Raw genomic sequence first — 27,812 nt, 5'->3', positions numbered from 1 at the left:
ACATTAAGTCAAAGTTGGGATAGCAAGAACAACAGGAACAAAAGTAACTCTAATACAACAGTGTTGTGTATCATCTTTTCTAATATTAATACCATGTATTTCAAACTTTCTGATTGTATACCAAGTTAATATTGCTCCGCCACTAGAAATTATATATAGTCAGTCTTCCTGTTACGTTTTCTATACTTGTTTATGTGTAGTTTAGATATTCGTACTCAGTAAGTGTTTTTTTGTGTGTTTTGTTTTATTTTAAAACATACAAGATATTAATGTCTGTGTCATTTTGGTTTTTTGTGGATAGTTGTCTCATTGGCAATCATACCACATCTTCTTTTTTATAAGATAACTTGTTACATGCAATGTGTCACACATTCATTGTATATTGTATCCGACACATTACTCCTTTTGTTGCATCATAAATAGTTTATCTTTTTTAAATATTTTATTGTACATTAAAAATTCACAAAAATAATATAACCTTTTGATATTTTTTTTCAAAAGAACATATACATATATACAATATAGTGTTTTCAAAAATAAGGTTAATTTGATAAGTGAACATGGGTATATCTTACAGTTACTAAAGGCACATAAAAAGGTTTTCATAGTGTATATCAAGGACAAGATTTTATGGCAAGCACATATAACTTGATCGCTACAAAAATCCCTTTAGGTCAATTCAACATCTTTATGGAGATTGGTTTAATAAAGATGGCATAAAGAAGCCAGTTTCGCCATGAGTGTAAATACAGCAATACTGAAAATAATTAGTCTCCCTTAGTTTTTGAAATGTATAACTGGTGGTTTTGCAGGGAAGACATTTATTCTCCAAGATTGCTCTGACATCCTGCGGCCTCTATTTAGAAATGGCTGAACGTTTTACTGAGTATGTTGAATAAAAGAAACTTTTGATAAATGAATTATTATAAATACTGCGTTTGTTTCATTCCTGCTCAAATATGGAGTTTATGTTATTTTCCAATTCCCTTTTAATCAAATTGCATTTGGAATGTCACTGTGAAAATCATTCTAGACTTGATCGAATTCAAATATTTACAGAAAGTGCAAACTTATTGTGAACAATATATTATCGGTTCGAAGACTCATCATAGATACTTATGAGACAAAATCCCTTAAGGTCTCATTAAAAGACTTAAAAGTGACTTTCGGATCAAATGTAAACGTCATTACCAAAAAAATATATGAAAGAGGGGGAAAACTAACTTAATTCTTAAAAAATATAAAAATGTATCTTTGTCGTAGAGAACGCTTTAATTAAAGGACTAATGGTTGAGCTATTTGGTCTTGATATATATGTAACTAGTCGCACCATTACGTTGTTTTTAGACAACTATTGAATATCTTGTTTCCCTTTCGGCTCCAGTCAACATACGTGCAATGAAAATAAACATGAGGTGACACTTTTATGCAACAAGTAAACATGACAAATACTCTGTTCAAGGCAACAAATTATTTCGCAATCTGAACAATTCGTGGGAAGTTGCTTTGGAACATACATACATGTAAATATGAGATTGTACAGATATGTAGGTATATATCTACACATATCACACTTCTTGTTGAGTAGTTCATGGTCTCTTTTGACTACCATGACTCTACATATATCGCTAAAGAAGATATACTAGAAATAGAAACACTGCACATTTCACAAACGATTCACATGATAATAATGACAATGAAATGGATCAAGTCGGAAATTAATTGTTCTCACCAAAATACCTCACATTCATTCGTCAGTTTTTAGGGACCATATCACCACGATGATCTTCCGCCGAAGTATGTATTTAACACTCGGCATCGACACAATTGTTTTCTGAGTGTCACGTCCATTCAGTAGTGTACGTTTGATGTACGTCATAATCCAGGCTACAAAGACTTCGCTTGTCATTTGGATCTTAATCACTCTGCTGATGTGTATATCAAATGAGCAGACGATAACATTGTGTTCTTTTTATAAAGCATTGTCACCCGATGTCGAAGAAAACACGTGATAGTTCGTCGAAAATAGTTCATGTTATTCCATCTTCTTTCGTTTAATGTATATACGTATAAACATTCCTATATCAAAATGTACGTTTTATAGATACACATATATTTATTATTGCACACCATGACAGAATTTAACAGTAGGAATGATATGTTTTGTGCATTTCCCTCGACATTGCCATCTTTATAAATACTTCTCAAGATCCATATTATCATATAGTCATTGTGTCATATGGTGACCATATGGGTTGTGTGGTAATACGTTGTTATATTCATGAGCTTTCAGTCTAAGACATGCTAAACTAGAGCCTAAATTCTGTGGCGGAGGAGTATATGAATGATTTGCCAGTGCACAACTAGACGAGTTTGACACTACTGGGCTATATGCTGGTGGAGCATACCAGGATAAGTCATTATTCATGGAAGTAGGTCTCGGAGTAATTGGTTGTTCTATTGGAGTAGATTCTGGACGTCCGTATAAATTCCCACGTTGTGCCAACATATTTCTTTCGTTCCTTCTAAACTTTGCTCTTCTGTTTTGAAACCAAACCTTAAGAAGACAAAGAAAAATACATTTATTGGAAAGAAAATATTATATTTTACCACTCACACTTTCGACAATAAACATACAACAGCAAGGTTGGGGCAAACGAGTAAATTAAGAAAGGAAATTGATACAAAATTTTAAAGAAAACAGATATGAGAAAACCATCAACGCTTGGCAACGGAACACAAGATGTTTTTTCCTATATTAAATGTGTTTGAATTCTTAATATAGTGAAACATAGTAAATTGAAAAGAGTGTGAAATTGCTTTATGTTCATTATTCTTGTTTCGTTTCATTTCTTGCTGTCTTCGTTACTTAAGTTACCCCCAGCCCAAGATGGAGCCGCCTTGCGTCGATTAGGGATTTCTCTTCTATAGAATAACAATAGCCATGGATGCATCAATTAAACCAATGAATTAAAAAGTTGTATTAATCGTTTAGGGAAACCCCTAAACTTAACAGGTGATTAAATTCTACAAAATAAACGATCACAGCACGATTTGATAAAACGATTAGGCTGTCCGTAACTTTTCATTATACCAATAGGAATGCCCGTAACTTTCAAAGAATCGACATACGTGGATGACAATGACATGGCAAAAACATGAAAAACAACAAACAACTGTATACATGTAGGTACTTAATGCACTCATCAGTGATTCAACTGATTATAGAAAAACAGATACTTAAATACCAGAAAATTACAAACCTGTACTCTTGCCTCGCTGAGATTGACTCTCCTGGCTAGTTCCTCTCTAACAAAGGCATCTGGGTAATGTGTTCTTTCAAATACTCTCTCTAATGCTGCCAGTTGTGTACTGTTAAATGTGGTTCTATTACGTCGCTGCTTTCTTCGCCGTTTTCCGTCTTTGTCGTCCTTGTCGTCTGTGTCTGTATCTATAAAACAGATCAATAGAGGTTTTTAATTTATTTATTTACAAATAAAAATTGGTGTCGATCTTAGTGTTTCGCATATTTTAATGTTTTAAGACTGAAAAATTATGAAAAAAATCAGTGTCATACCAATGATCAAGTCAACACAAAATGCGGACTTGATTACTCCGAGGACAAAACGTCCACCGAGGTTGCAGTTATCATACTCAGATTCGGAATTTAACCGATCATTTATCGGATTTGGTATTTCGAGCTCAAATAAAGGTTTATTACTAAAGGTACCAGCAGTGTCATTAACCCAGTGGTTGTAAAAACTAATCAAAGATACAAGACTAATAATTTAGAAAGAAGTCATATTTTGCCTTTGAAACAAAAGAACTAGTTGTACGAATTTACAAATACTTTAAAAAAAAACAAATACTTTTAAAAAAAAAATAGGCGGAAGGAAAAACTAGAAGAATCAAAACTCGTAGAGATCAAAGAGGAACGCTGAACATCCTGTAAATTTGGTGAGTGTTATAAAGAAAACAAAAACCAAGAAACCTCAATAATGCATCAGAAGCATATTCTGTTTATAAAATGACAATTTTAGTGTGTGACTGTTATCATTTTTTTAATATGAGTATATTGAAAAATACTTTGTATATACTTATTCTTTTTTGTGGGTAAACTACATCAAGAAAATATGATAACTTTATATGTATATATATATAATAAATTTAATTAGAAAACAAGAACTTTCAAATTTAATCAGTTATAATCATAAGGCGACTTGTTTTAATATACAAAATATGGTTAGTCCGAAAAAAAAAATGTATAAATCTAAAGCCACAAACAATAAAAGACTACCTATAAAGTTGTTTAAAAATAAACATTGACCAACACGAATTGCTTTGAAATCGAGAATCTCGGATACTTTGGATATGTGCAAACAGTTCCCGTGCAAGATGTCAGATACATTTAGTTGTGTTGGGACCTTTATCATTCCTTATTTACTGTGAGACTCAGTTATAAGACTGGGAACTAAAAATTAAAATTACTAAAAGTAATATTTAAGAGACTACAATTATATTATTTCTTAACTCACATGTTTTTATTAATAGTAAACGAAAATTAGGAAACAAAATAAGAACATCGTATACGAATGAATTGAAGAATAACAGACAAAACAATGATCAAAAACAAAAATACAATTTATAAGAAAACAATAAAATGCATTCATATAATCATGAAGATATTCATTAGCACAAAGCACGCAAGTACTTGGTATTATGTGTATTCAATTGAAATTATTTGAAAAATAAAAGACAGAACTGTATAACAAAAATATAATTTCTCAAGTAGTTATCTTCTTTGAAAAGTAAAATGTTCAACTTAATTCTTTGTATGTTTATACTTTTAATCATCAAACCATTGACCTCATATTGGCTAATTTTCTTATATCAAAAATAAAATATTTCTCTTACTGAAGTATGTACGACTTAATTACACGTTTTCCAAGATTTATGGATGTTACTAAGATCTTTTTAATTGCTAATATTGAAGTGCCGCCTCTTATTTTTACAACAGGTTCTGAAGTAAGATCTGGAAATGAAAATAAGCAATTCAATAAATTGTTTCTCAATAAAAAAAAGCGAAGTTTTATTTCTCAAATATAAAACCCATATTCGAGTAGACCGAAACATAATGCTTACTTGAAAGCAAAGTTTAATTTTCTAGTTTGTAATATTTAAAATACATTTGTATAATGTTAAGTTCTTGATATTACTTCTAAGTATGTGTTTCGTGGTGCGATGCAAAATTAGGACATCAAATACAAATGTCAAAACTATATATATAAGTCAAATCCTACCACATGTAAAGGGCATTCCTCTCTGGGTATGTATATAAAGTACTGGCCGATTTTTTTTAGTATATATGTTATATTTCCTAGTTTTTTTTGTTGATATAATAGTAAATGCCATCATTTTGTAATAACAAACAGTTTATTAATAATACAAAGGTTTACGAAAGCATAAAAAGGAACGAAGAAAGACCCCAACAAATCCCATCACAAGTTTAACGGTCACCATCTTTAATTGGTTTCTTCCAGTTATATTGCCTTAATTTTAATTATAGAGCGCCACTAACGAATTTTATGTATATGAAATGAGCGTCTGTTATACTTAAACATAAGTCTCGTTTCTTTGATATATTTGTTCTTAAGGTTTCAAAACTTTAAATGTCAGGAATAAATATAATTATCAAAACTTTAATATCACACTAATCATATAACTTATTTACTGATGAAAGTATATTTTTGACAGTATCATAACTTTATTCTTTTTACCTATGTAGTGTAAGACATAAATACATTTTTTTGTCATGACTTTGACCGTGCAGAGAGGGCCTAGGTGGTAAGGCATTTCGTCAAAAGAACGTATAGAGTCCATAACCACATTCCACTACGCTGTTTATTTGTTGCTGTTTAAGAAGGTAAATGAAATCCGGTTTTTATTGCATATAGACTTATATATCTGGAATGTTTGCTTTAGAAAAATGGTAAATATGCAATTAAGTCTTTTTATCCTTCATCACAGCTGGAGATTTTATAATTAAAGGTAAATAATACCAGTATAACCTATAGCTGATCATATCATGCCGTTACGTTTTTCTTGTGGGGCCTCTAACAGTTTACAATTTACATAAATGGTTTTACTTATCATTGAAAGCCGTACAGTGAGTAGCAAGTGCTTATATCATTCTTTTTAGGTGGATTATCGTCGTTCGTTTCTTGAAAATTGGAAATCTATAATTGTTCGATTTTTAAAAGTATTTCGAATTTAAGTATTGTAAGACCACAATGAAATTAGACAAAAGAAAAATGGAAAACCGAAACACTGATGTTTCACCGCATTGGGCCTATAACATAGGTTTGCTATCATGCTACTATTGTTGTTATTTTTAATAATTACGTTGCAAAAGTTAATTTTGTTAGATATTTTTATTTTTCGATCGTGAAAATTAAATTTTTTTAATAATTTACAGATAACTGGCTTGAGGTTAATTCAAACTTGGTTTGTCAAATATTAAAATTGATTACATTGTAACCACTGAACATTCAATTTGACTAAAAAATTTACTAAATCGCATGTATACTTTTTTAAGCATGCATTTTCTCCATTATTCTTAATTATTTCTTCTGTTATTTAATTTTAGGAGCTCATTGTTCTCTTCTTTTTTTCTGACTGATGTTAATGATTACAAAAATGTCTACTTTCGCGTTGTCTTGCAATTCTATTTGTGACAAGCGAGACAAATCTTCTTGACTTTAGTGTAACAGAAAATTCTTTGGAGTATTATGTGTTTGCTCACATTATTATGTTCGGACCATGGACGTTATTGATTACGGCTAATTCACCGTATTTTATAAATGCTATTTTCATATAAGTTATAAATACATAATTTTAACAGATATGCAGATCACAGTACTTGTGTCTGTCTGCATTGTTTTTGTGTCTTTTGTCCTTGGGCTACGTCAATTGATTTTGTTCTGCACAACAATTACCCATCAGAAACCTAATTTTATTTAGCCTACATATAATTATAGACTTTTATGAGCGATGCATATCATGTCTATTTCTTCTTAAGATACACAAATATATTTATATACAGCACAACAATTGCACATCCGAAATCTACTTGTATTTAGTCTTAATAGTTTTGGCACCATCGTTTTTTTTTGCATGACAATAGGAATAAGTTTGAAACTGCAGCCTATTTTCTAGATAGAGTACCCTTTATGGTAAAACAAATTGATACTATGTTGCAGCTTAATAAGTAGACTAAACGTTTAAACCCGCTGCAATTGTTTGCACCTGTCCTAAATCAGGAATCTGAAGTTCAGAAGTTGTCGTTTGTTAATGTGGTTAATAAGTGTTTCTCGTTTTTTATATAGATGAGACCGTTGGTTTTCCCGTTTAAATGGTTTAAAACTGGCAATTTTTGGGGTCCTTTATAGCTTGCTGTTCGGTGTGAGCCAAGGCTCCATGTTGAAGACCGTACTTTGATCTTTAATGGTTTACTTTTATAAATTGTGACTTGGATAGAGAGTTATCTCATTGACACTCTTACCACACCTTCTTATATCTATTGTCAGGCACAAACAGCACATATTTATGTATGTTTGGCCTCACTACAGTATCTAATTCTACTCTCCATATGTTGGTACAATAATGTATGTACTTGATGTAGAGTATGTTCATTTCTTTTCATCCGTAACTGCTCTGCACTCGCAAAGTGTCAGTCATCGGGGATTGAGACGTTTCTCAACTTCAAAGGCGCCACGTTTCTCTCACAAAACCCTTCTTCTGCAAATTTTACATACTTCAGTAGTAATTGATTTCTATACAAAATATTTCTACTGGAACAAAAAAAAGTATGTATAATTGAAATTGTGGATATTTTTGTTGACTTGATGCTGGAGTTAAGACTACACACGTTTAACGAGATAAAATAATGACATAACATATTTTTGTTTTGATTTATAAATCCGATTGATACTATTAATTTACTATAATTACATATACAGCTATCATAATAACCAATCAAATTTAATCAAATCTCAATTCTCGTGTAACCTTAAACTGTTTTGAACATACAATAATAAATAAATCTCAAATATTATCAAATACATTCTGGTAAATTTATGGTATGAAACACATAAAAAGGTATTAAAATACCATTTTCATAAATCCGTTCTACGACTGAAAAATATGTTATAACTATACCCGAGTCGATGGCGAATGGTAACATACAGACAACACTCAAAGATAAAATGGGTCATCCATTCCTACCTATTATTTGTACATGTGTTAACTCGAATAATTCAAGCCCTTTCCGTGTCCGATTTTCTCCCACACGAGCCTTCTTAGATCAGCGGAATATAACGACTGAATTATTCGGGTTATACATGTGTAGGATTGACAACATTCTTTTACAATTAGGCCATTGGTCACGTGCATCACTTGAAGCAGATGATGATCTGTATCGTAAATATATACACACTGATATTTAGAGAAATGGTTAGTTTGTTTACCAAAGCCAGTTTTACATAGTATGGTAGATTTTCCAGACACTGGGTTGGAAACAGTCAAAGGCCCATTGTATACGATATACCTTATATTTCATTGTTTTAAACATGAGGTTGGGCAATTGTTCTAGAAAAGGCCGTTCTAAGGGTCCACAATGGAATAGAAATTGGTCACCTGGGTGGTATAACAACAATTTTTGTAGGGGTCAGACGGGTGTCTGAAGACAATTGCAGGTAAAATTTTTCGACCCTATACATCCAGCAAATAAAAATACGAAGATGAAGCATGATTGCCCACCAGATACCAAATGGCATAGAAGTTAACAACTGCATGTCACCTTTTTTCAACTATTTTTAGAGGCAATTAAAAAGTATCTTGCATCTTGAATGTCTTATTAGCATCCAGATTAAACAAGGAACCGTCTTACAATTCTTTATCTGGGGAATTTTTGTTTTGTTCAAATGTCCTTTTTATGTATTTTTGATCGGTTTCATTTTTGTTTTTGTTTTGACAAATAATAGATACCGTACCTATAAACAATTCTATAGTAGACATATCTGAAACATGCTATTTATCGTTTATCTGTAAAGATATACTCTGATAGCATAATTGTAATTTTATCATCCGACCATCTCCTTGGAGATAGCTCTGAAATTTTCAATAAATAATTGAGAAATTATCAGAGAAATATTTCGATAATTCTGACGTAACGGTAAAGATTGACTGTCCTGTCATAATTCGGGTGCAGTAGTTTATTTACATAAATCTAAAGAATGCCGAAAAGTCGTCTCTTCGGGATATCTTGGCATTATGATTGGACTGCCTAAGTGTTTTTATTCTCACTGACATGTGTTTGGGAGAAATAATTACCGATCAGAATACTTCTCAATCATTAATCACTTTAAAAATGATTCTGTTTTCTTGTAATCTTCCGGTGATACGTATGCGCGGCTCTCTTACAAATGATGCCTCAAATAACAGTTTTATGTACAAAATGGTTTTCTTATCAAACTAAAGTGATGGTGAAACTCCATCAATTCCACTCTCTTTTAGATTATAATCGGTTTTTATTAACTATGAAATCGTAGATTGTTTAATAAGGCATGTGTGCAACACTTGTACATCATGTATTTTTACATGGTGCAACCACTGCCCTGAAGTGGTAACTAATCCTGTACAATATACACTTATGTATATCTTGATAAAAATATATAATCGAGCATTTGTTATGGGTAAGCAATTATCATGATTGATGATCATTGATCGCAGCATGCCATTTTGTTTTTTACTAAAATGTTAAATTGCATTAAATCAGTTTAGGGACACCATTTATAAGCATATAAAGTTTTACCCCAAAAATAACAAGAGTGCGATTGCTCTTTGCTCTTGTGTGATCCAAAACAGAAGCAGCCTCACTATGGGAGCAGCCAGAGAGCTCAAGGTCAAAGAGCAGTACCATATAACAACATAAAATAGAGAATGGAAATGGGGATTGTGTCAAACCATAGATGTAATACCCATCTATGGTTTGTGTGGGTATTACATCTATGGTCAAACGGAGACAAAAACCCGACCAGAGAGTAAAAATCAGCCGAAGGCCGACAATGGGTCTTCAAAACAGCGAGAAAATCCTGCAACCGGAGACGGACTTCAGCTGGACCCTTAACAAAAATGTGTACCAGTTCAATGAACATGGACGTCATACTAAACTCCTACACATATAAATGAACTAAAAAAAAAAAAATTAAAAACATACAAGACAATCAATGACCAGAGGCCCCTGATTTGGGACAGGCACGCCAATGCGGCTAGGTTAAACATGGTAAGTGAAATCTCAACCCTCCCCTTATATCTCTATCCAATACTCCAGTTTAGTTTTAACAAAGATGAACATACAATGTCAGTTAGTGTTAATTATCAACGTTTAGAAAGACTATTTTTACAAGTCTGATGGTTAAGTTGACAAACCTGGAAAATCAATATAAAATCAATTTTTCGATTAATTAGTTGTTTGTTTTACGTAACCTCAGCGCACAAAACGACTAAATCGCGGCGATTCATTTTTCGACACACATGTTTAGAAATAATTATTTTCTATCCCACATGTGGCCATCTTGTAGGTTTCCAACCAGCTTATGTATCTGTAACAATACTTAGAACATCTAATACACTGGTTTAACTGTCAAGATAGCGATCTATAAAGATGTTGTCTTTAAACGTTTATGAGCTTTACTCTGATTGAAATCGTGGAAAATATGGATTTCTAATCTAAAACGTCAAAAATTTTACGTGCTTTTCTTGACAATTTTCTCAGGCCTATCACATTGTCTTCTGCTTGCTTCACATAAACGAGACCTAACGTCTCTCCCGTAGATAGTGAAGACTTTGGTTTAAAGTTCTTTTAATGATAACAATCTTAGAGCATGCATGTAAAATAGATACTAGTAATATTAATATTTTTTTGATGATTCAAATTTGATTATTTTTAAAATTTACGATAATATAAACACTATTTTAATTTTGTTTTTTATGAAAAACTTAAATTTGTTGTACAAGCAGCTATTCTTTTTTGGAAGCTTAACAATTTTAAAAGTCTTTAAAATTCCTATCATTGTGGGCATAGCATTAAATTCATTTTAATATGTCTTTAAAATCATTCAGGTTATCAAAACACAATCCCATTCTCAGAATCTCTAAAACAAAAATCGATTGCAGTAAGTTAATTCTTTCAGATTATTATACAAAGTTGTAGTTTCTTGGATATAAAAAATTGAGATACCCCAAAACATCAGAACATGATAATTATCAACTCAAAAGGCCTTCGGTAAATTACTAAAATATTTCGACTCAAAATTTCAAATTTTAAGTTGAATTTATTACAACTTACAACAAAAGGGTTATAGTAATGCCCTCGCCCACAGAAAAGATGTATACCATGTTCAATAACCCAGAGGGCCATGTTGGCATCTAGAATGAGACATCTGGCAATCAGAATATGTTCCTCTCACATAAACATTGACATAATGTATTCTACTGACCAAACAACTCATCAACACAAATGTATATTGTATAGTTTGTATGCCAAATACCTATCCTTATGTCATGTACATGTATATCTACAAGTATTAGTTATTGAGTTGATTTGTGATTTACAGTTTCAGAAACTAATGCATTCAGAGTAATATTTAAGAACGCGTACATTAAATTGTTTTAAGTCCTAGAAGCAACTTGTTTTTCACCAATGATTTAAGATTATTTCATTTTGGTGTATACGAAAAATGAAATTATCTATAGCCCTTTAGATTCTTAAGCTGGCGATTGATTATTTGTTGAAATACAAATTCAATATATAAATTAAAAGTGACTGTTTAGTTATTCTGCTAACTGCTAAAGGTGCACTTGTATGAAAGTCCACAAAGAATGTAGCATTTTTGTTATTTACAGCAAAAACGACTTCTTTATAAACTACAATGTGCATAATTTTTTCAACAAAAATATGACAACTAAAAAACCCCAATATATCCTTCTTTGAGTCTTCCGTGTAGTTTAAAATAGTGGCGGAGTCACCTTTTCGTACTCATTAGGCATTTTTTCTTATTATTCAGCAGACGATATTCGAATCGACAGCTATATTTTATTCTGCGGGACAACAGGGGATATGCCAAACTATTTCCCGCTGTTTTTACATAGGAAATAGAAGTTGTAATGAGGGTAGTAAAATCTATGTAATTTTGTTTCTCTAACATGTGGTGTTAACTTTAATTAAGGCAAAAACTACCAAAATAAAAAAAAACTTTTGTACATGTTATGGATTACAAAGAGCGATACACTGTTAAACCTGTTTTAATATTACTCAACACACAAGAAGTTAAAATGTAATTGTTTTAAAACTATTATTGCATTTGTTTTCATGATTTATTTCGATTCCTCTAGGAATTTATAAACAAAGACTTTTTTTAATTTCAAAAAGAAAGATATGAATTAAACGTGGTGTGAGGTTCACATCAATGAGACATCAACCTAACGATGAAACAACAAAATAATCAAAAAGACCTCTTTGGGTAAACGGACATTTTGCAACTATAAAGAAAATGGCTATGCGATAGTTCCGAGCTATTTTGAATGAAGAATTTCTTATATTTTAAGAGCTATTATTTGACCCTTGCTCTAAATAACCATAACTTCTTTCTCACTCCATTTCTAATTTAGCGTTTCCATTTCCATGTAAAAACCAGAACATAAACTGGCCTGACAGGACATCATTTGGTACAATTATAGATGTTATACAAGATCCGTCGAACACTATACCAGTAGGCCCTTTTTGTAAAATGTACCAGAAAGTTTTACTTTTTCTATACTGATACGTCGTGTATATTCCAAAATAAAAGTTTGTTCAAATTTCTAAGTATTCGCTATTTTAAAACTACCTATATTTCTGAGAAAATTTGTTTTCTTTTCCTTTAATGTTTATAAACTTTATTATAATTTGCAAACGATAATTGCATCATGAAAAACATATCAATGTGTTCTTTGGGTTCTTATTTTCCCGGAAATAATGTCCCGTTCGACGGTAAAAAATAATGTTACGCATGATAGCATATACATGTATGTGCATTGTTCTCTAAATTGAGTTGATTGGCCTTGTGGGTTTTTAATTTTCAAATAATATTTCACCGAGTTAATCATTTGAAGCCGTAAGAGCATGAATTGCATTATTAAAGCATGGAACTTTTTTGTGGCGGGCTCTATGTTGTAATCTATTGGCTTTCATTCTGAAACAAATACTGACCTTCAAACTTCAAAAAAACGATTATTATTTATCATTATTTATCTTCCCTATCGATTATCTGTTTAATTGCTCTAATTCATACATCGATTATAATCGATTCCCAGAACATCATTATGAAATTAAATGGTACAAGAAACAAATTTCATTACATATTGATGTATACCACATTCCTTGCACTTTTGTTTTGGGGAACAGTATATAACATACTTCCAGTATATTAATTTTGTCTATTTCTTTTGACAAAGGAATTTCTGGACATAACTCTGATCGTAAAACATTACAAAAGACATTACCCTTGTCTCTTAACGTATTTTCGAGTGGCAAGCACAAGTTGATGACAATGCAACAAACCACAAAAAAGTAAGAAATACAGTTTTATATGATTTATGTTGTTTTTGTTGTAAAAATGACATAAGTTGCATTGCACTATCACAAAGATATAACAAAGCATAAACACATATGGTTATAAAAAAAGTATAAATTAACAAAATACCTAACTCCAAGTTGAATTCAAAATTGTTTCAAAAAATGATGTCCATTAAAACCGAATACTAGTAAATCGAACGTTATCAACCAACTGAACAAGTTAAAATATATTGTCATATTCATGATTTGGTACGGGCATTTCCAAAGAATTAGTTGGCCTTTCAATTTCTTTGTCGTCTGTTTTAATCTGCAAAAGTTGTTTGGATTTATATTTATAATAATTGTATATTAATACACATTTACTATAAATTCTAATGATACTTTACTTATTCGTTTTTTATCAACATGAAAGAAGGGACATGTTATGTTTGACACAAAATCATTAAGCACACTAGCCAAAAACCCAGGCACTGTGACTGAATGGTGCAATTATTCTTGTTCTTCATCTCAAAGTCGTATTTAGTCTTTAATGAAATGCATAAACGTGAGATTTACAAAGAATAAACAAAGTTATCTCCAATTTGTTTTTAAATATCAAATATATAAGATACATGTATCCCGCACCCCTTTTAGATCTTAATGTAAGATATTACTTATATACACTGAATGATTATAACCAGTGCTTATAGGATTTACTTTCCTCGTTTTCAGAAATAAATATTTCGCACGGCACTTCTTTTTTTCTCTCTCTTAAGTTCGAATAAATCTCTACAACCACAGTATATTTAAATGTACATCATAAAGAGATCAAACTCTCGTAAGCTCTTTCGCTACGTCAAATAAAAACTAAAAACATTCCGATCTTGAAAATCTCAAGTTTCTACAGAAAAATTTATATCCTTCTGAAGCTGACGAAGATACATGAAAAGAAGATCGACTTGGTGCCGTTAAGACGGGCACATGTTACAAGACTTTTCAAGCTACATCGACCTTCAAGCTTCTATTTCCGGGTTAGTGTGTCTGTTTATATCTGACGGATTAAGATGCACGTGTGTTTTAATCTTTTAAGAAAATAAAAATGTGTCTTTTCAAAGATGTATGTATACCTACACGATATAATAATATAGAGAACGAAATTGTGCTTTAAAAGAACTTGTCGTGTAATTATAGCTAACAATGTTGAGAAAGGGAGAAAGTCAATTAAAAAACCCAAAAATATAGTTTTTTACTGGAAAAAAGGCAATACAAAAAAGCGCTTTTCCATCAAAGACTATTTTCGTTTATACACTCATTTGATTTTCCTATTTTTAATATACCGTTTTTAAATTCATTTAAGTACATTTTACATAGCCTTAAAATTTAAGAAAGGACAAGTGTAGAGAAAGTTAATAACATAAATCTCAGTATAGTAAAACTGATACAAATGAAACTCGAGCTCCAATAAATTACACCAATGATTATAAACAAATCTGTGTTTTATCTTTTATTGGCCCTTAAAGGTGCACATTTTAAATAAACAATACACAAACGAGGTAATAATTAGGAAAGTCTTATCAGCATCGGCCACAAATATCAGAACATAAGACAAAATTAACTTGCGAGATAGCTCATGAAAAATGCCATATTTCAACTTATTTGACGTGAACGTGATTGTTTTGGGTATTAACATAAATAACGGAGCTTGTTAGAAAACTAACATAGATTTGTTTCGTTATTTATTACTTTTAGCTGTTATTATCTGCACGAGTTTGCAACGTTTAAAAATCTATCATTTCTCAACAAAGACGGCAATATATGTTTCAACACTGCTTAATATTTTGCGATAATAATTATATACAGGTCCAATTTAGAACGAGGCTGCCAAAATTATGAGCGCCACACACGATTTACTTGCTCTTCCAGTTGTTTTTTTTAGTTGTTGCAGAATCAAGCTGAAAAACTAGCAATGCCATAGATCCCAACCTATATAAATCACTCACGCGGGAATATACTATCCAAGTCTCGTGTAGGAGACAAAAGGCTATGCTCAATCCAATCCAATTTATTTGAATAAAATATTGTTTAAACTAATTAAACTAGGGGACAATGAACAATGACAGTCATTATTATACAGACATATCATACAGAGAAACTTATCGAAGTACTTTGAAGTGTTAAAAATTCCATGAGGCATATTCACATATATGTTTAAACATATTGTTATTTGATGTAACGCAGATATAGATTGTCTTGTTAAACCAAAATAAATAAATGAACTTAATAAATGTTATAGTAACTTCTGTAAAAAGACATCGAGACACGATGAAATTTGAAGAAAACAGCAAAAAAATGAAAACGGCATTTAACTCACTTGTATAGGAAGGTTTGTCTAAGATTATCAAAGTGTATCGCAACCATCTTCGACAAATATCTATCTCTTTCTCTCTCTCCCTCTATGATGTACTGTCATGAATCGATCATTACAGGTTTTTAATAGGTTCCACAAAAATAATTTATTCTGCGCTGTGCTAATGTTTTGAAGATTACAGTCTTTTATAGAAGACAGAACTTAGAGCGAGCATAAGACTATCTCAAGGAATTTTAACTTTGCAGACGACCAGATGTTGACGATGTCTCACATTACACAGACAGAAAACTTTGTGTAAATATATCATTATCATGATGACAATATTTATCAACACTTTAAAACAATTGTTCAATTAACACTTCATGTATCAAACCTTGTATTATTGTTTGGTGTTATCGTAAAGGTTAAGGCGAGCATGATAGATGGAGTGCATACTGCAAATTTGTCGACGCCATACTGGATATCGTGTTTTTAATGTTTTCACTTGCATTTTAATATACCCCAACAGAGTACATGTTATGACCACAGGCGTTTGGGTATATGATACAGATTTTTTTGTATTTTTTTGTTGTTGATTAAAATTTATTCAATTTTCTTTATTTATTATACGTATCTATCACTTCTGTGCATGTCTCACTTAGTAAACGACTTAATGGATATCGTGTTTTTTAACGTTTTATCTTTTTGCATTCGTATATACCCCAACAGAGTACCTGTTATGACCACTTATTTTCAAAAAGGGTTCCATCGTGTTCTTTTGAAATATATTTATTTTTGAATGTTTCCTTTTTCATAGCTTATTGTTGCTAGACAGTGGTGTTTTCTTTTCTCTTTATTCCAAACATTGTTTTTTTAAAGAATTAACGTTGACTTAAAAAGTACCTTATTGTATTGAGATCTACACGTATTTGATTATATAGTCTATATAGTAAATACAAAATATATAAAATGTTCAGTCGACAATCATAGAGTGATAATGTTATTTTAATGGTTCGGTTCATTATTGGCACATGTAATTATTATTTCATCAACCTAATAATCACAGAGGTACAGATGTTATATCAACAACACACGCCAACCGAAATATGAGATCGATAATTACTCCTACATTCGGATTACCGAACGCACCATTCCACAAGGGATTAACAAAACTCCCATGTTATGTCAAATGATGACCCTGCAAACTTAATAGTTACCACGAACAAGGATTTACATTTTACTATACACATCCTTGCTACGAATGAAAATCGTATAATATTTGATACATGTGAATCAAGAGATATCTTTTATGGATTACGACCTTTTTTCCCCTAAAAATAATATTCTGATTCTAAAAATGATGAAAAAAAAAAAATTCTGTTCAAGCAGAGGGAAAACAATATTTTGAATCCTGATTTCCCACATTAAATTTTGAACAAAATAGTTTGATTGTTAGCGCTGAAAACTTAAAATGGGAATGTTTGCTCCCTTATGGAAATGGTTAAAAACCAAAAGAAAAAAGTATACACGAATATAGATAGACAGACCTCTTACACGTTATATTTCTTCTTTTTTTTTTTTGGCTCCGTGAAGGAGTACATGAATTTTAATTATCTCTCTCGAATCACAACCATGCAACTCTAAAATTTCTGTTAGACGATAATTGGTTTTATTATTTCTTTTCTTTTGCAGGTCAAGAGTCAAGTTGCCATCTACATCACCATAGGACATTATCAAAAAAATTACAAGAGGAGTATAATTGTGCCGGCAAAACTGAAAAAAATGGCGACACAAATATTTTGTCTTTTAGACAATTTGAGATAAAATACAAGCTATATCTTCATGTGTGTACACACATTCTTGTTTCGTTTCAGATAAAAATGTATGTATCAGTTTTTAAACTGAAATGATATAATAAAATGAAAGTTAATTTATGCAGTAAAATAACGAAATGCCCTTCGTTCTGATTAGCTCGACATGGTGTACTTGATAAATTAGGCATTTGGTATTCTTTGAAATATCAAATACAAGGGGGAACTTGATAATTATTTACATGCAAGTCCTTGAAATTTTAATCAACCTTAATTATTTGTTGTTAGAAAAGCAAAGAGTCTGTATGGTGCAAGTTAAAAAAAAACAGTCAGTGAAGAAAGTACTTAGTAGCATATGGAAGGCATGTTTTGGCCTTTTGCTATGACAAATGGAGGAAGTTCGTTACCTGACAGTTTAATTAAAATCTGACGACAGATGAGGGACCAGTTTAAGTGGGGTTTACAGCAATCAATCTCTTTCGTATTTGCAATATTCAATCCACCGGAAATGTCAAATAGTTGCAATATCTTCACATGGATATTTTGAAAGTTTATATATATATATATTGTTTTGTTTTTGGAAACTGCCTTCTTTGACACATAATTTCGATTTATGACACAAGGTCTCTGCTTCAGGATTAGATTTTTTTCACAATAAAAAGATCTAAAAATAACGCTTCATAATGATTTGGTGTGCGCAAACGCCTTCAAATTTTCTGGTTCCCTTCATTGGGAACTTTAAAACCAAAAAATTGATAAGCAAGGATGTAAATAAGGATATGAACATGCGAAGAGGATAGTTTAACCATGCAAGGGGGTCTTAATGGGGGGCTCTGATCCCGGATCCCGCTTACTGTTTTGTCAGATTCCCGTATCCCGCTTACACTATGTACATAGGCAATTCTCGTTTTTTTTGTAAGTTCCCGTGTCCCGCTAGACTTCATTTCCCGTTTTCACGGCACAGTAATTTGACTTTCGTGTGTCCCGCTCACAAAAAAATCGTCAATCCCGCGTCACACTTAAACCCAAATGAGACCCACATGCAAGGAGGTTATAACCTAGTTGGTTTATCTATATGTAATTTGGGTTAAAATAGGCTACTCTATTCTATTCTATATTATCTGTACGGATTCACTAGTCTGAACATCTTCGCTAGCCAAGGGTTACGATCCACTCCCGCTCTCTCCGTGAGTGGATCGTAACCCTTGGCAAGCGGAAGATGTAGTCTGAAAGGATGGAGAGAGCGGGAGTGGATCGTAACCCATGGCTAGCGAAGATGTAGTCTGAAAGGATGGTGATATCATGAAATCGTGTATATACACTCGTATTTTTATTTTTCCTTCAGGCAAGGCTAACCATTGATGAACTTGGTTTTAGGTTCCCTTTGGTCATATATAGGGCTCTTAACTTTTCTATGTTTACTTAAACACTCGTGGCATTCAAAGGTTTCTGATTTTGGTAACTTCAAAAAAGCTCTTCGGATGCACATAATCTATATACACTCTAAAAATTGTGTTTAGAGCCTAAACACTTTCCTAAACACATTTGTGAAACCGATTTTTGACATGTTTTAAATCTAAACATGTTTAATACTTAATGTGCTAACAGCCTAAACGTGTCAAGCTATAACGTGCTTAGACTGTAAACATGTTTAGATGTAAAGTGTTTAGACTAGAAACATGTTTTGTTAAAAGTGCTTAGACTGTAAACATGTTTAGTTGTAAAGTGTTGTATCTGGAAACATGTTTAGCTCTGAAGTGTTTTGTCAGGAAACACGTTTAGCTGTGAAGTGTTTTTAATGTAAAACATGTTTAGACCATAAATGGTCGTGAAGAAACATGTTTATCGTTTTAGTGCGAAAAGCTGTTACTTCATTTAGACTCCAAATAAACTAATATTCCGGAAGTCTAGACTGTAAAACGTAGGATAGCTCTCCATTAAACAGGTTCTCATACCATCAGAAAAAGAAGCCAACGCATCAAACTAAGAAACTGAAATTTCCAAATCAAATTGATTGTGACTAATACCTTTTCAATCTGAATGAGTATTTTCTTTAATTCAATTGTCGACATTCGACTATTGCATTTTTTCTTCATTTCAAATAATCATTAAACAGTCTAGAACTTTTGAAATGAAATTATTATTATACTAATTCTAGGATTAAAAACAAAATTACAACATATGAAACAAAGGAATTTATGTAATGTTTATTTCCAGTTAATCATTGAACACAATCAAATATAAACTCATACAATCATAAATTCATAGCAACGTACATATACATAATATTGACCAATCAAAACAATTTGAAAATGTCCTGTTTTCATTTTACAAGTCAATAAGAGCTTCTCCTTTCTTAGTACCCAACTACTGGTCACTGGCCTGAAAGATAGAAAAAAAAATGATAAGCAACTAAGTAGAATTAATCTAAAAATATAAGTATACGAACTACAACAACACCAAAAAGTAAATGCATGATTTAAGATCAAGATAACAACATTACAACCGTGGTATAAAAGCATAAATGTACTGATGAGTCAATTGATATTTTTAATATAAAACTTCTTTTCATGCTAAATATCATTCATTTGATCAAATATATATTGACATTTTTAAAATCAAATACACTTCAGATTCTTACCTAGCAATATAGTTGCTACTGTGCATTATCTCCTCTTTTAGCATGTCAAGACAAATGATTTCCTCTGCACTTCTCTCATCTAGAATAAAACAATACATATCAATAAAAATATAAGAAAGCACAACCGCTTATAACTATTGAAGAAAAACAAGCATCTTTTTATTTATTTTGAGCAAATGTTGATTGTGCATTTAGGAAGTCCTTACTAAAACAATGAATCGATATGACACTGGTTTTGCGAATGATGCACTCGGCAGATTCCGCCCTCCTTCATGTTCCATTATAATCTGCCGAGGAGTACCAAATGAAAATTGTCCTCTCAAACTCCTTTCCAAGAACATATATATATATATATAAAATAATAAGTGCTAGCTTGCATGATAGAACATTAAACAACTCTGATCTTTACACAAGATAGTTTGAACACTAAAAGCTCTTACAAGTACTTGTTTCGTGGGATGGTTCCCCCTTTTTCTTCTCCTGCATTGACTATACGGTAGTGTACTTGTAAATGATACTTATCACTGTCAATAATCATTTAAAATTGGCAGAACAAAATAAAAATCAGTATAATTATAACTCCTTACCTTTCTGAAACAGTTAAGTTACGGTCAGTTATGGTCAGAAGTAAACAGCGTGGCCTTTGACTTCGGGTTCTTTGTTTCTTCTTACCGCGCAAAAATTAGCACGTTGTATGCATGCCGTCTTCGGCCTAAACGTGTTGTAATCCTAAACGTGTTTAGGAAAGTATCTAAATATTGAAAGTGCTTAGAATTTAAACACGTTTAGCTTCATATACTTGACGATTTAGCTAAACATGTTTAGCACAACAACATGTTTATTGCAAAGTGCTGACAGCCAAAACATGTTTAGTGCGAAGTGCTGAGAGCCAAAACATGTTTAGTTTTTAATGCTTAGAAATTAAACACTTTCCTAAGCACATAAGTCTTGCAACACGTTTAAATTCTAAGGACTATTTTTACATTGTAGTTTATTGTGTTTTACAAGAATATAAAATTAATTAATTTTAATAATATTCTAAGAACGGATCCACTAGATGATATTGGTATCATAGGGAGAACATATGGCTGTTGACACGAGTCCTTTAAGACTGTAATTAATTCATTTGACTTGGGGTACATTTATAAAACTTTAGTGATGTACATTTTGGGTGATCTTGTTAATGTTGATATATATTTTCGAATCAGTGAAATAACTGGTCGCATAACAAAATAACCTATCTAATGTTGGTACAACTAAAAAATAAAAATGATATTTGTATGAAATGAATAATGACTTTTCTAGGGAAAATGGAAACGTGTGATGTGATAACACGGTTGTGGCACAATCCTTGAAAGAACATTGTATTCAAAAGCTTTATAATATTAATCAAATGCATGCAGTGTGATTTTGGTATTTGCTTTTCTCGTCTATGCCTATGTCCCAAAAAAGATCATGATAAACAGTGGGAAATTTAACTATGAGAAAAGAACTGCTCTATTGAAGCATAGATGATTGAAGAAACCTGACTTTCAGTGAGTTTAATCATATTGCAAATACAACACATAAGATCGAAAATTATTCACAATATTTATTGATAATTTGAGTTTAAGATCATATGATTAACAAATATACCAATTGAGCAGTGTACGCTCCAATAATTAAAGATGTTTACAATTTCTTTGATTGTGAAATATCTCAATATTTCTAAATTTCAAAATAAGTATGGTTAGTCAGTTCTGATTTTGGAAATTGTCCCTAATAAGCGCTTTAATTTAATTTTTAACGAATCATTATCATTGTCATGATAAATTATCATAAACAATGCCACTTCCGTTTTTAATGATCCACTACCAGAGTGTTTTTTCTACTGTGTGGTACAAACGTGTTCTTGAGTTTATTGTAAATTTTGTTTATATCATTGAAGTGTTTGTTTTATTTATTTTATGAGCTGTTGAACTTCAAATGCAATAACAGATCGTTTTACTATCGTGAAGTTTTCATTCATCTTTTATTAGAATTCATCTTGAAAACTAAGGAAATGTTTGACTTTTATTGTGTTTTCTCGATAAATAATACTATTACTATACAAGTTTCTATTGCATTTCAAACATAAGCTGCTTGTCGCTATTACACTGATGGAAACTTTGAAAAAAAAGCTCTTTTATTTTTTTTAATTTCAATTATAACCGAGATTTTATTTAAAACGGAAGCGTATAATGGGAGTCTTTTTCCTGTGTTTTTGTTATAACTACTTGTTGTATGTATTTGATGTGAAATTTGAATACATTAACAAATAAACAGATTTGTTTAAATTGTGTAATAAAAATGCAGTATTCTTATTTGTAAAATAACATTACGCTGTAAATCTTTCTTGAGATATTTTCATGGATAAAAATCAGACATTTCTCAGGAGAGTTAAATAATCCCCACTGCTTCAAATTGCCTGTGTTATGGACGATCGTCTGATATCATTAATATCATGTGGAGAACATCAGCAGGTTCCGATCTTATATCTCTACAATTGCTTGCTCTCGAACAGAATAATTTTATCTGTATAAAATCTTATAATTTACTTATTTACGACAAAAGAAAAAATAATCTCAGTATTTATTGAATGCTATTTTTAATGCTTTTCATATCCTAGCAAGAAACAGCAAAATATTTGCAAATTAAATTAAAAGTGTATACTTTTCTATTTTCTTGTGTTTATTTTGAGATATACCTTTAAACTACCGATTCATCTGATTGCAGTTAAATTTCTTCTTTGAATACTCTTTTATTTTTTTGTTTCTATGATTAATGTTTTTTTTTTTTTTTTTAAATTTCAACATGTTTTCCCTGTTTCTCTTTTAAACTCATATTTGATCATATTTAAAGCACAGAGTACCATTTGTTTTTTTTTTCCGCAAATTTAAGCCGCAAACAACCATTGTTTATTCTCCACATATTAAAGTCAAGGAAGATCATTGTGTTTTTCCACATACAAAAACCACAGAGAACCATATTTGGGTTTTCTGTTTATTTAAGACACAGAGTACCATTTCTTTTTGATAGAGTAAAGCGACGATTATTTCTTTGCAGTATGTCATAGATTTGTTACTATTAGTTTAAAATCATATGGTGTTAACTTGTTACTTTTATATCGCACCAAAATATGAAATTTTTATCGAACCAAAAAAACTTACTTGAATTTTTTCCTGGGCTGTGAGGTGATATACTGTCGTGACTGTCATGACGTATCGAGGACTTCTCGTCGAGGTCTGTTAGTCCATTTCCATTAATATTCGGTGTGCAAGCCTGAGTAGGCAGTCCCGGTTGAGGATCAGTGTTAGCATACATAGCACAATTTTCGTTTGGAAGATCCTCCAAGTCTAACAAATGGCTTACAGAAAAGTTAGCCTTGTTGTTTTGAAAAGCTTGATGATAAGCAGAAACTTTGTCAAAATTACTATTAAACTGTTGTTCCGGTGTCAGAGTATAACTACTCATCTCTCAAGTGAGAAATCCCGTGAAAATGGTTTCCCTTGCCTTGTTCCTTATAAAGAATCTCCTCGATGAGGGTGACCAGTAACACAAAAACGTGGTCTGGTTCCTTATCTCTCACATTAATCGGTATTTAAGTATCTTCTCATAGGAAATTGATGAACTCCGGAGACTTATTGACAGTACGGAGAACTTTTATTTTCTCTGTAGTCAGAACAGAACCACGAGGAAAGTCAAGCCTTTGAAAAATGATACCTTCGGTACTGCCAGCGGTGTCTCTTAATCAGCAGGGAATACGGTAAATAATAGCTCTATTTTAAATACGGCCGCCATTGGATAATAAGCTTCCAACAGGAGGGATCTTATCTCAGAATCTCCGCCCCTGTAAGTGATGCTGAACAAATAGAAACTGGTGTTGGGATTAGTGAACAGTTGTTTTATCTTATCTTTTCCGAATCTGTATATTTATGTTTTGCTTATATAATAAACTTGACGAAAATGTAATTTATTCGGTTAGTAATATCAACTCTTTAACTATTATCTTTGTGTTTGAAATTAAACAGAAAACTATTCTTTTGTCATGAATTTATAATTTTGAAGACGTGATTGTTTTAACAAATTGTCTCGTTTTGTATTGAAAAAAAAAGATTAACTTAATAATAAGAAATGGTATAATTCCTTTTTTTTTAACAGTATTAATTACATCTATAAATAGCATTCCTTATATTCTTTATGATTCTCAAATATAATTTGAGTCGGTTTAAAAATTATTTAAAAACTAAAATAACAAGAGAAAAAAAAAAGCTTTTAATGTCTATGGTTCAACTGCAATTTCATACATATGTATATAACTGAATTAAACAGATATATAAAAAATAAAAGTTTGTCACGGTGAAATATATTTAGAAAATATACCATTGCTTTAAATTCGAATTAAAAAAATAAAATTAAAATATGATTGAAGATAATTTAGAATTTCTGCTACCAATGTGTACATATTACAGAAGCCAATTGTAAGAGCAATATTTGAAAATTTAGATTTATATGAGGATTGCATTACTTTCAATGGAACAAAAATTCCCGCTATAAATATTACAAAAAGCACTCGCTATCTCCGTTATTCTAATACGTTAATAAAAAACGGAGTGAAGGGAAAGTGTATTTTTCCAAGTAGAAACTAGCCATCAAATCTCTTGCAATAGATTGAAAAAAAACGATTGTCCAACCTTCATCAAACGATGATTTAATTGAATAAAAGAAAGCTAAGGCATAACAATTGATCAGTTAAAAGGATAGTTTTCCTCTTCATAGAACAATCGAGAATGCATTTGTTAAATTGATTACAAATTATAGAAAAAATGAATTTCATGTTATTTATTTGTAGTATTTTGAATTCTATAATTTTCATTAAAATTTGTTTTTTGCTTACTTGTTGATTTTAAATTCTTTCGTTGTCACAAGACGTTTGCGTCTATTTTTTTTTTTACTGTAACACAAGAGGACATTTGCGCCCAAAACTTTATGGACATTTGCGATTTAAACTTTGATACAACTCAGTGTATCATATATACAGAGTGAAATTTTACCCATATAAAATCTAAATGGGTTGTTATCATTATAATGCAAGTAAAAAACTAGATATATATGTGTACCAAATTAAACGAAGGATACTTTGTGTTAAAACTATTACCTAGAAAGTCCTAAGAAATCTAACATGAATATTTATCTAAGTGTATTTTAATTTGTGGATATAAAAAAAATGGTTTATAAGCAATGACTGCTTTAAAATGGGATTAAGCATTCGTGATGAAGGTTAATTTATGAAATCGAGAAATTCATAAAGTGTTTTTTTTTTTTGTTCGTCTACTGAAAAAAATGTCATGGTTGTTACCATGAATTTATTCTTAATAATTCGATTAAGTGTTCTCGTTTTCATCCGACGCACGCATGGTGGTGAAAGATAGTTATTAAGACTCTCTTAGAAATACGAATTATAAAACTGGAGAAGTGAAAAGGTTATATAATTGACTTCCAACCCAGGTAAATGATGAGTCGAGTGGAATCATATAGCACCAACACGATCAAACTGTTGTGTTAAATAAGCAAACTGTTATGTTAAATAAGCACAAAAGTCCGTTTAAAAAGTTGAAACGTTCCATACAACGCAAAACTTCAAATTATGCAGTAAAACTTTTTTTTTAATGTTTCGAGTTTCACAGTTAATATTTTTTTATATACATTCCAATGAATTGTAGTTATTTTCTAAAATGAAGACAGTTTTAAAAATCTAGAAAAAAACACACATTTGAATATAGTGTTTAGTTACTATATCAGTAGACATGTTCACGCTAATAAAAGAGTAATGTATTATCGACCCGTAATCGGTTTTTTTTACATGCTTAGGAATTTCTGTTTGATGAATAAAGACCAATCTTCAAAAGTACTCTCACGTTTTTATGATCACCAGTGGTAGTATTAAACATCTTTAAATGGCTATCAAAATTAGTAAATTTAATAGGTATTCAAAAATTCCATGTCAACTAAAAATTGGTCCATTGCCGTGCAAAACAAATACAGTCTACATCAGTATTCAAACGTTTGTTTATATACATTGTAAACAGTTTGCATATGCACCCATTGATTTTTCAAGCTATCTACACCAATCGTAAGCATACGAATGATAACAGAACAAACAATACCATGCCACATCTACTTACTATAGGTATACTTTAAAGATTTGCTTCTTACTAAGACTAACACAAGGCAAGAGGGTTTGGATGGGGTTAAATGATTAATTCCCTTAAAAAATGAAGATTAGAGAATAACTGGCAAAAAAATGAAGATTAGAGAAAAAAGGGGTTAATTTTTTGAAGATTAGCGAAAAAAGGGGTTAATTTTTAGTAGAATATATAGAGAAAAAAGGGGTGAAAATTAAATGTTAACAGAATAACAGACCCCCCTCCCCCTCTAAACCCTCAGGCAAGGCCGTTATTTTTCTCGTTTGAATTGTTACATGTCATTTCGGGGCCTTTTATAGCTGACTATATATATGCCGTACGGTGACCTATAGTTAATCATTTCTGTCATGTTGGTCTCTTGTGGAGAGTTGTCTCGTTGGCAATAATACCACATCTTCTTTTTTTATATATAAATACTGCTAGTGAAGAAAGCATCGTAAACCTAAGATCAAAGACAAAATAATGCAAACGAAAAGAAAAAATAACTGTCCACAAAACAGTACAAAGAAAACGAAAGACAAAGCAATCAACCATGGCCAAAAATTGAATTCACAATTCGTTTGTCCGTTAATAGTGTCCATTGTGTTAACATAACTTTTAAGATAACAGGACGAACAGAATTTCGTACAACATCGTATAGCTTAAACAATATTATAACGTCACATGAAAAACAGGACAAGTTTAGTCTTCTATATGATACGGCTGTACGATTATATGTTATCCAGATTTGTATCTCCAAGAGTGAAAATGGTGCTATGAACTTTAGCCTCTGATAGTTTTATTTACATATTGCCTATATACCTATTTTACGTGTACCTAACATCTCTTTAATTCCTAGATATAGATTTATATTCTGTTATTTATCATAGTAAAAACTTCATAAGACTTTAAATATATCAAATCGTACGACAGCGTTATCCATCTTTCTCTTTACTGATCGTCTGCTCACAGCACGAGCTAACATTCTTAGGTAAACTATCTTCTGTTTTTCAGAAAACATTCTCTTTTAATGCACCATAGAAGCAGAGAAGACATCGAATGGAAGAATAAAAAGACATAACATAACATGATGAGGGTATATAAAGATAGGAAGCTATGTAATTAGCAGGCAAACTCTCAGAGGATGGCTGACCCG

General features: G+C 31.3%; 1 protein-coding gene and 1 long non-coding RNA gene across 2 annotated transcripts; both read right to left on the bottom strand.

The window, feature by feature from the left end:
• Positions 1-423: 423 nt before the first annotated feature.
• LOC143063752 (paired mesoderm homeobox protein 1-like) lies at positions 424-24,210 on the bottom strand. Its single transcript, XM_076236115.1, has 3 exons — positions 23,642-24,210; positions 3,264-3,451; positions 424-2,557 (listed from the first exon to the last, which is right to left on the bottom strand). The coding sequence occupies exons 1-3, from the start codon at positions 23,943-23,945 to the stop codon at positions 2,228-2,230; spliced, it is 822 nt and encodes a 273-aa protein (XP_076092230.1). The 5' UTR covers positions 23,946-24,210; the 3' UTR covers positions 424-2,227.
• Positions 20,073-21,127, bottom strand: LOC143063753 (uncharacterized). The gene is made up of 3 exons (XR_012975088.1): positions 21,041-21,127; positions 20,454-20,532; positions 20,073-20,194 (listed from the first exon to the last, which is right to left on the bottom strand). It is a non-coding gene; the product is annotated as an uncharacterized LOC143063753 (long non-coding RNA).
• Positions 24,211-27,812: the final 3,602 nt, after the last annotated feature.

The sequence above is a fragment of the Mytilus galloprovincialis genome, chromosome 2 (assembly GCF_965363235.1).
Source record: "Mytilus galloprovincialis chromosome 2, xbMytGall1.hap1.1, whole genome shotgun sequence".
Lineage (NCBI taxonomy): Eukaryota > Metazoa > Mollusca > Bivalvia > Mytilida > Mytilidae > Mytilus > Mytilus galloprovincialis.
Note: the sequence above shows the minus strand (reverse complement) of the source record. Positions and strands in the feature narration are given on the sequence as shown.

Coding starts and splice junctions, on each gene's coding strand:
- LOC143063752 (XM_076236115.1), bottom strand. CDS start 23,945: ATGAGTAGTTATACTCTGACACCGGAACAACAGTTTAATAGTAATTTT. Junction 3,452..23,641: donor CAGCCCAGGAAAAAATTCAA/GTAAGTTTTTTT, acceptor TCTGTTTTATAG/ATACAGACACAGACGACAAG. Junction 2,558..3,263: donor TCAGCGAGGCAAGAGTACAG/GTTTGTAATTTT, acceptor TGTCTTCTTAAG/GTTTGGTTTCAAAACAGAAG.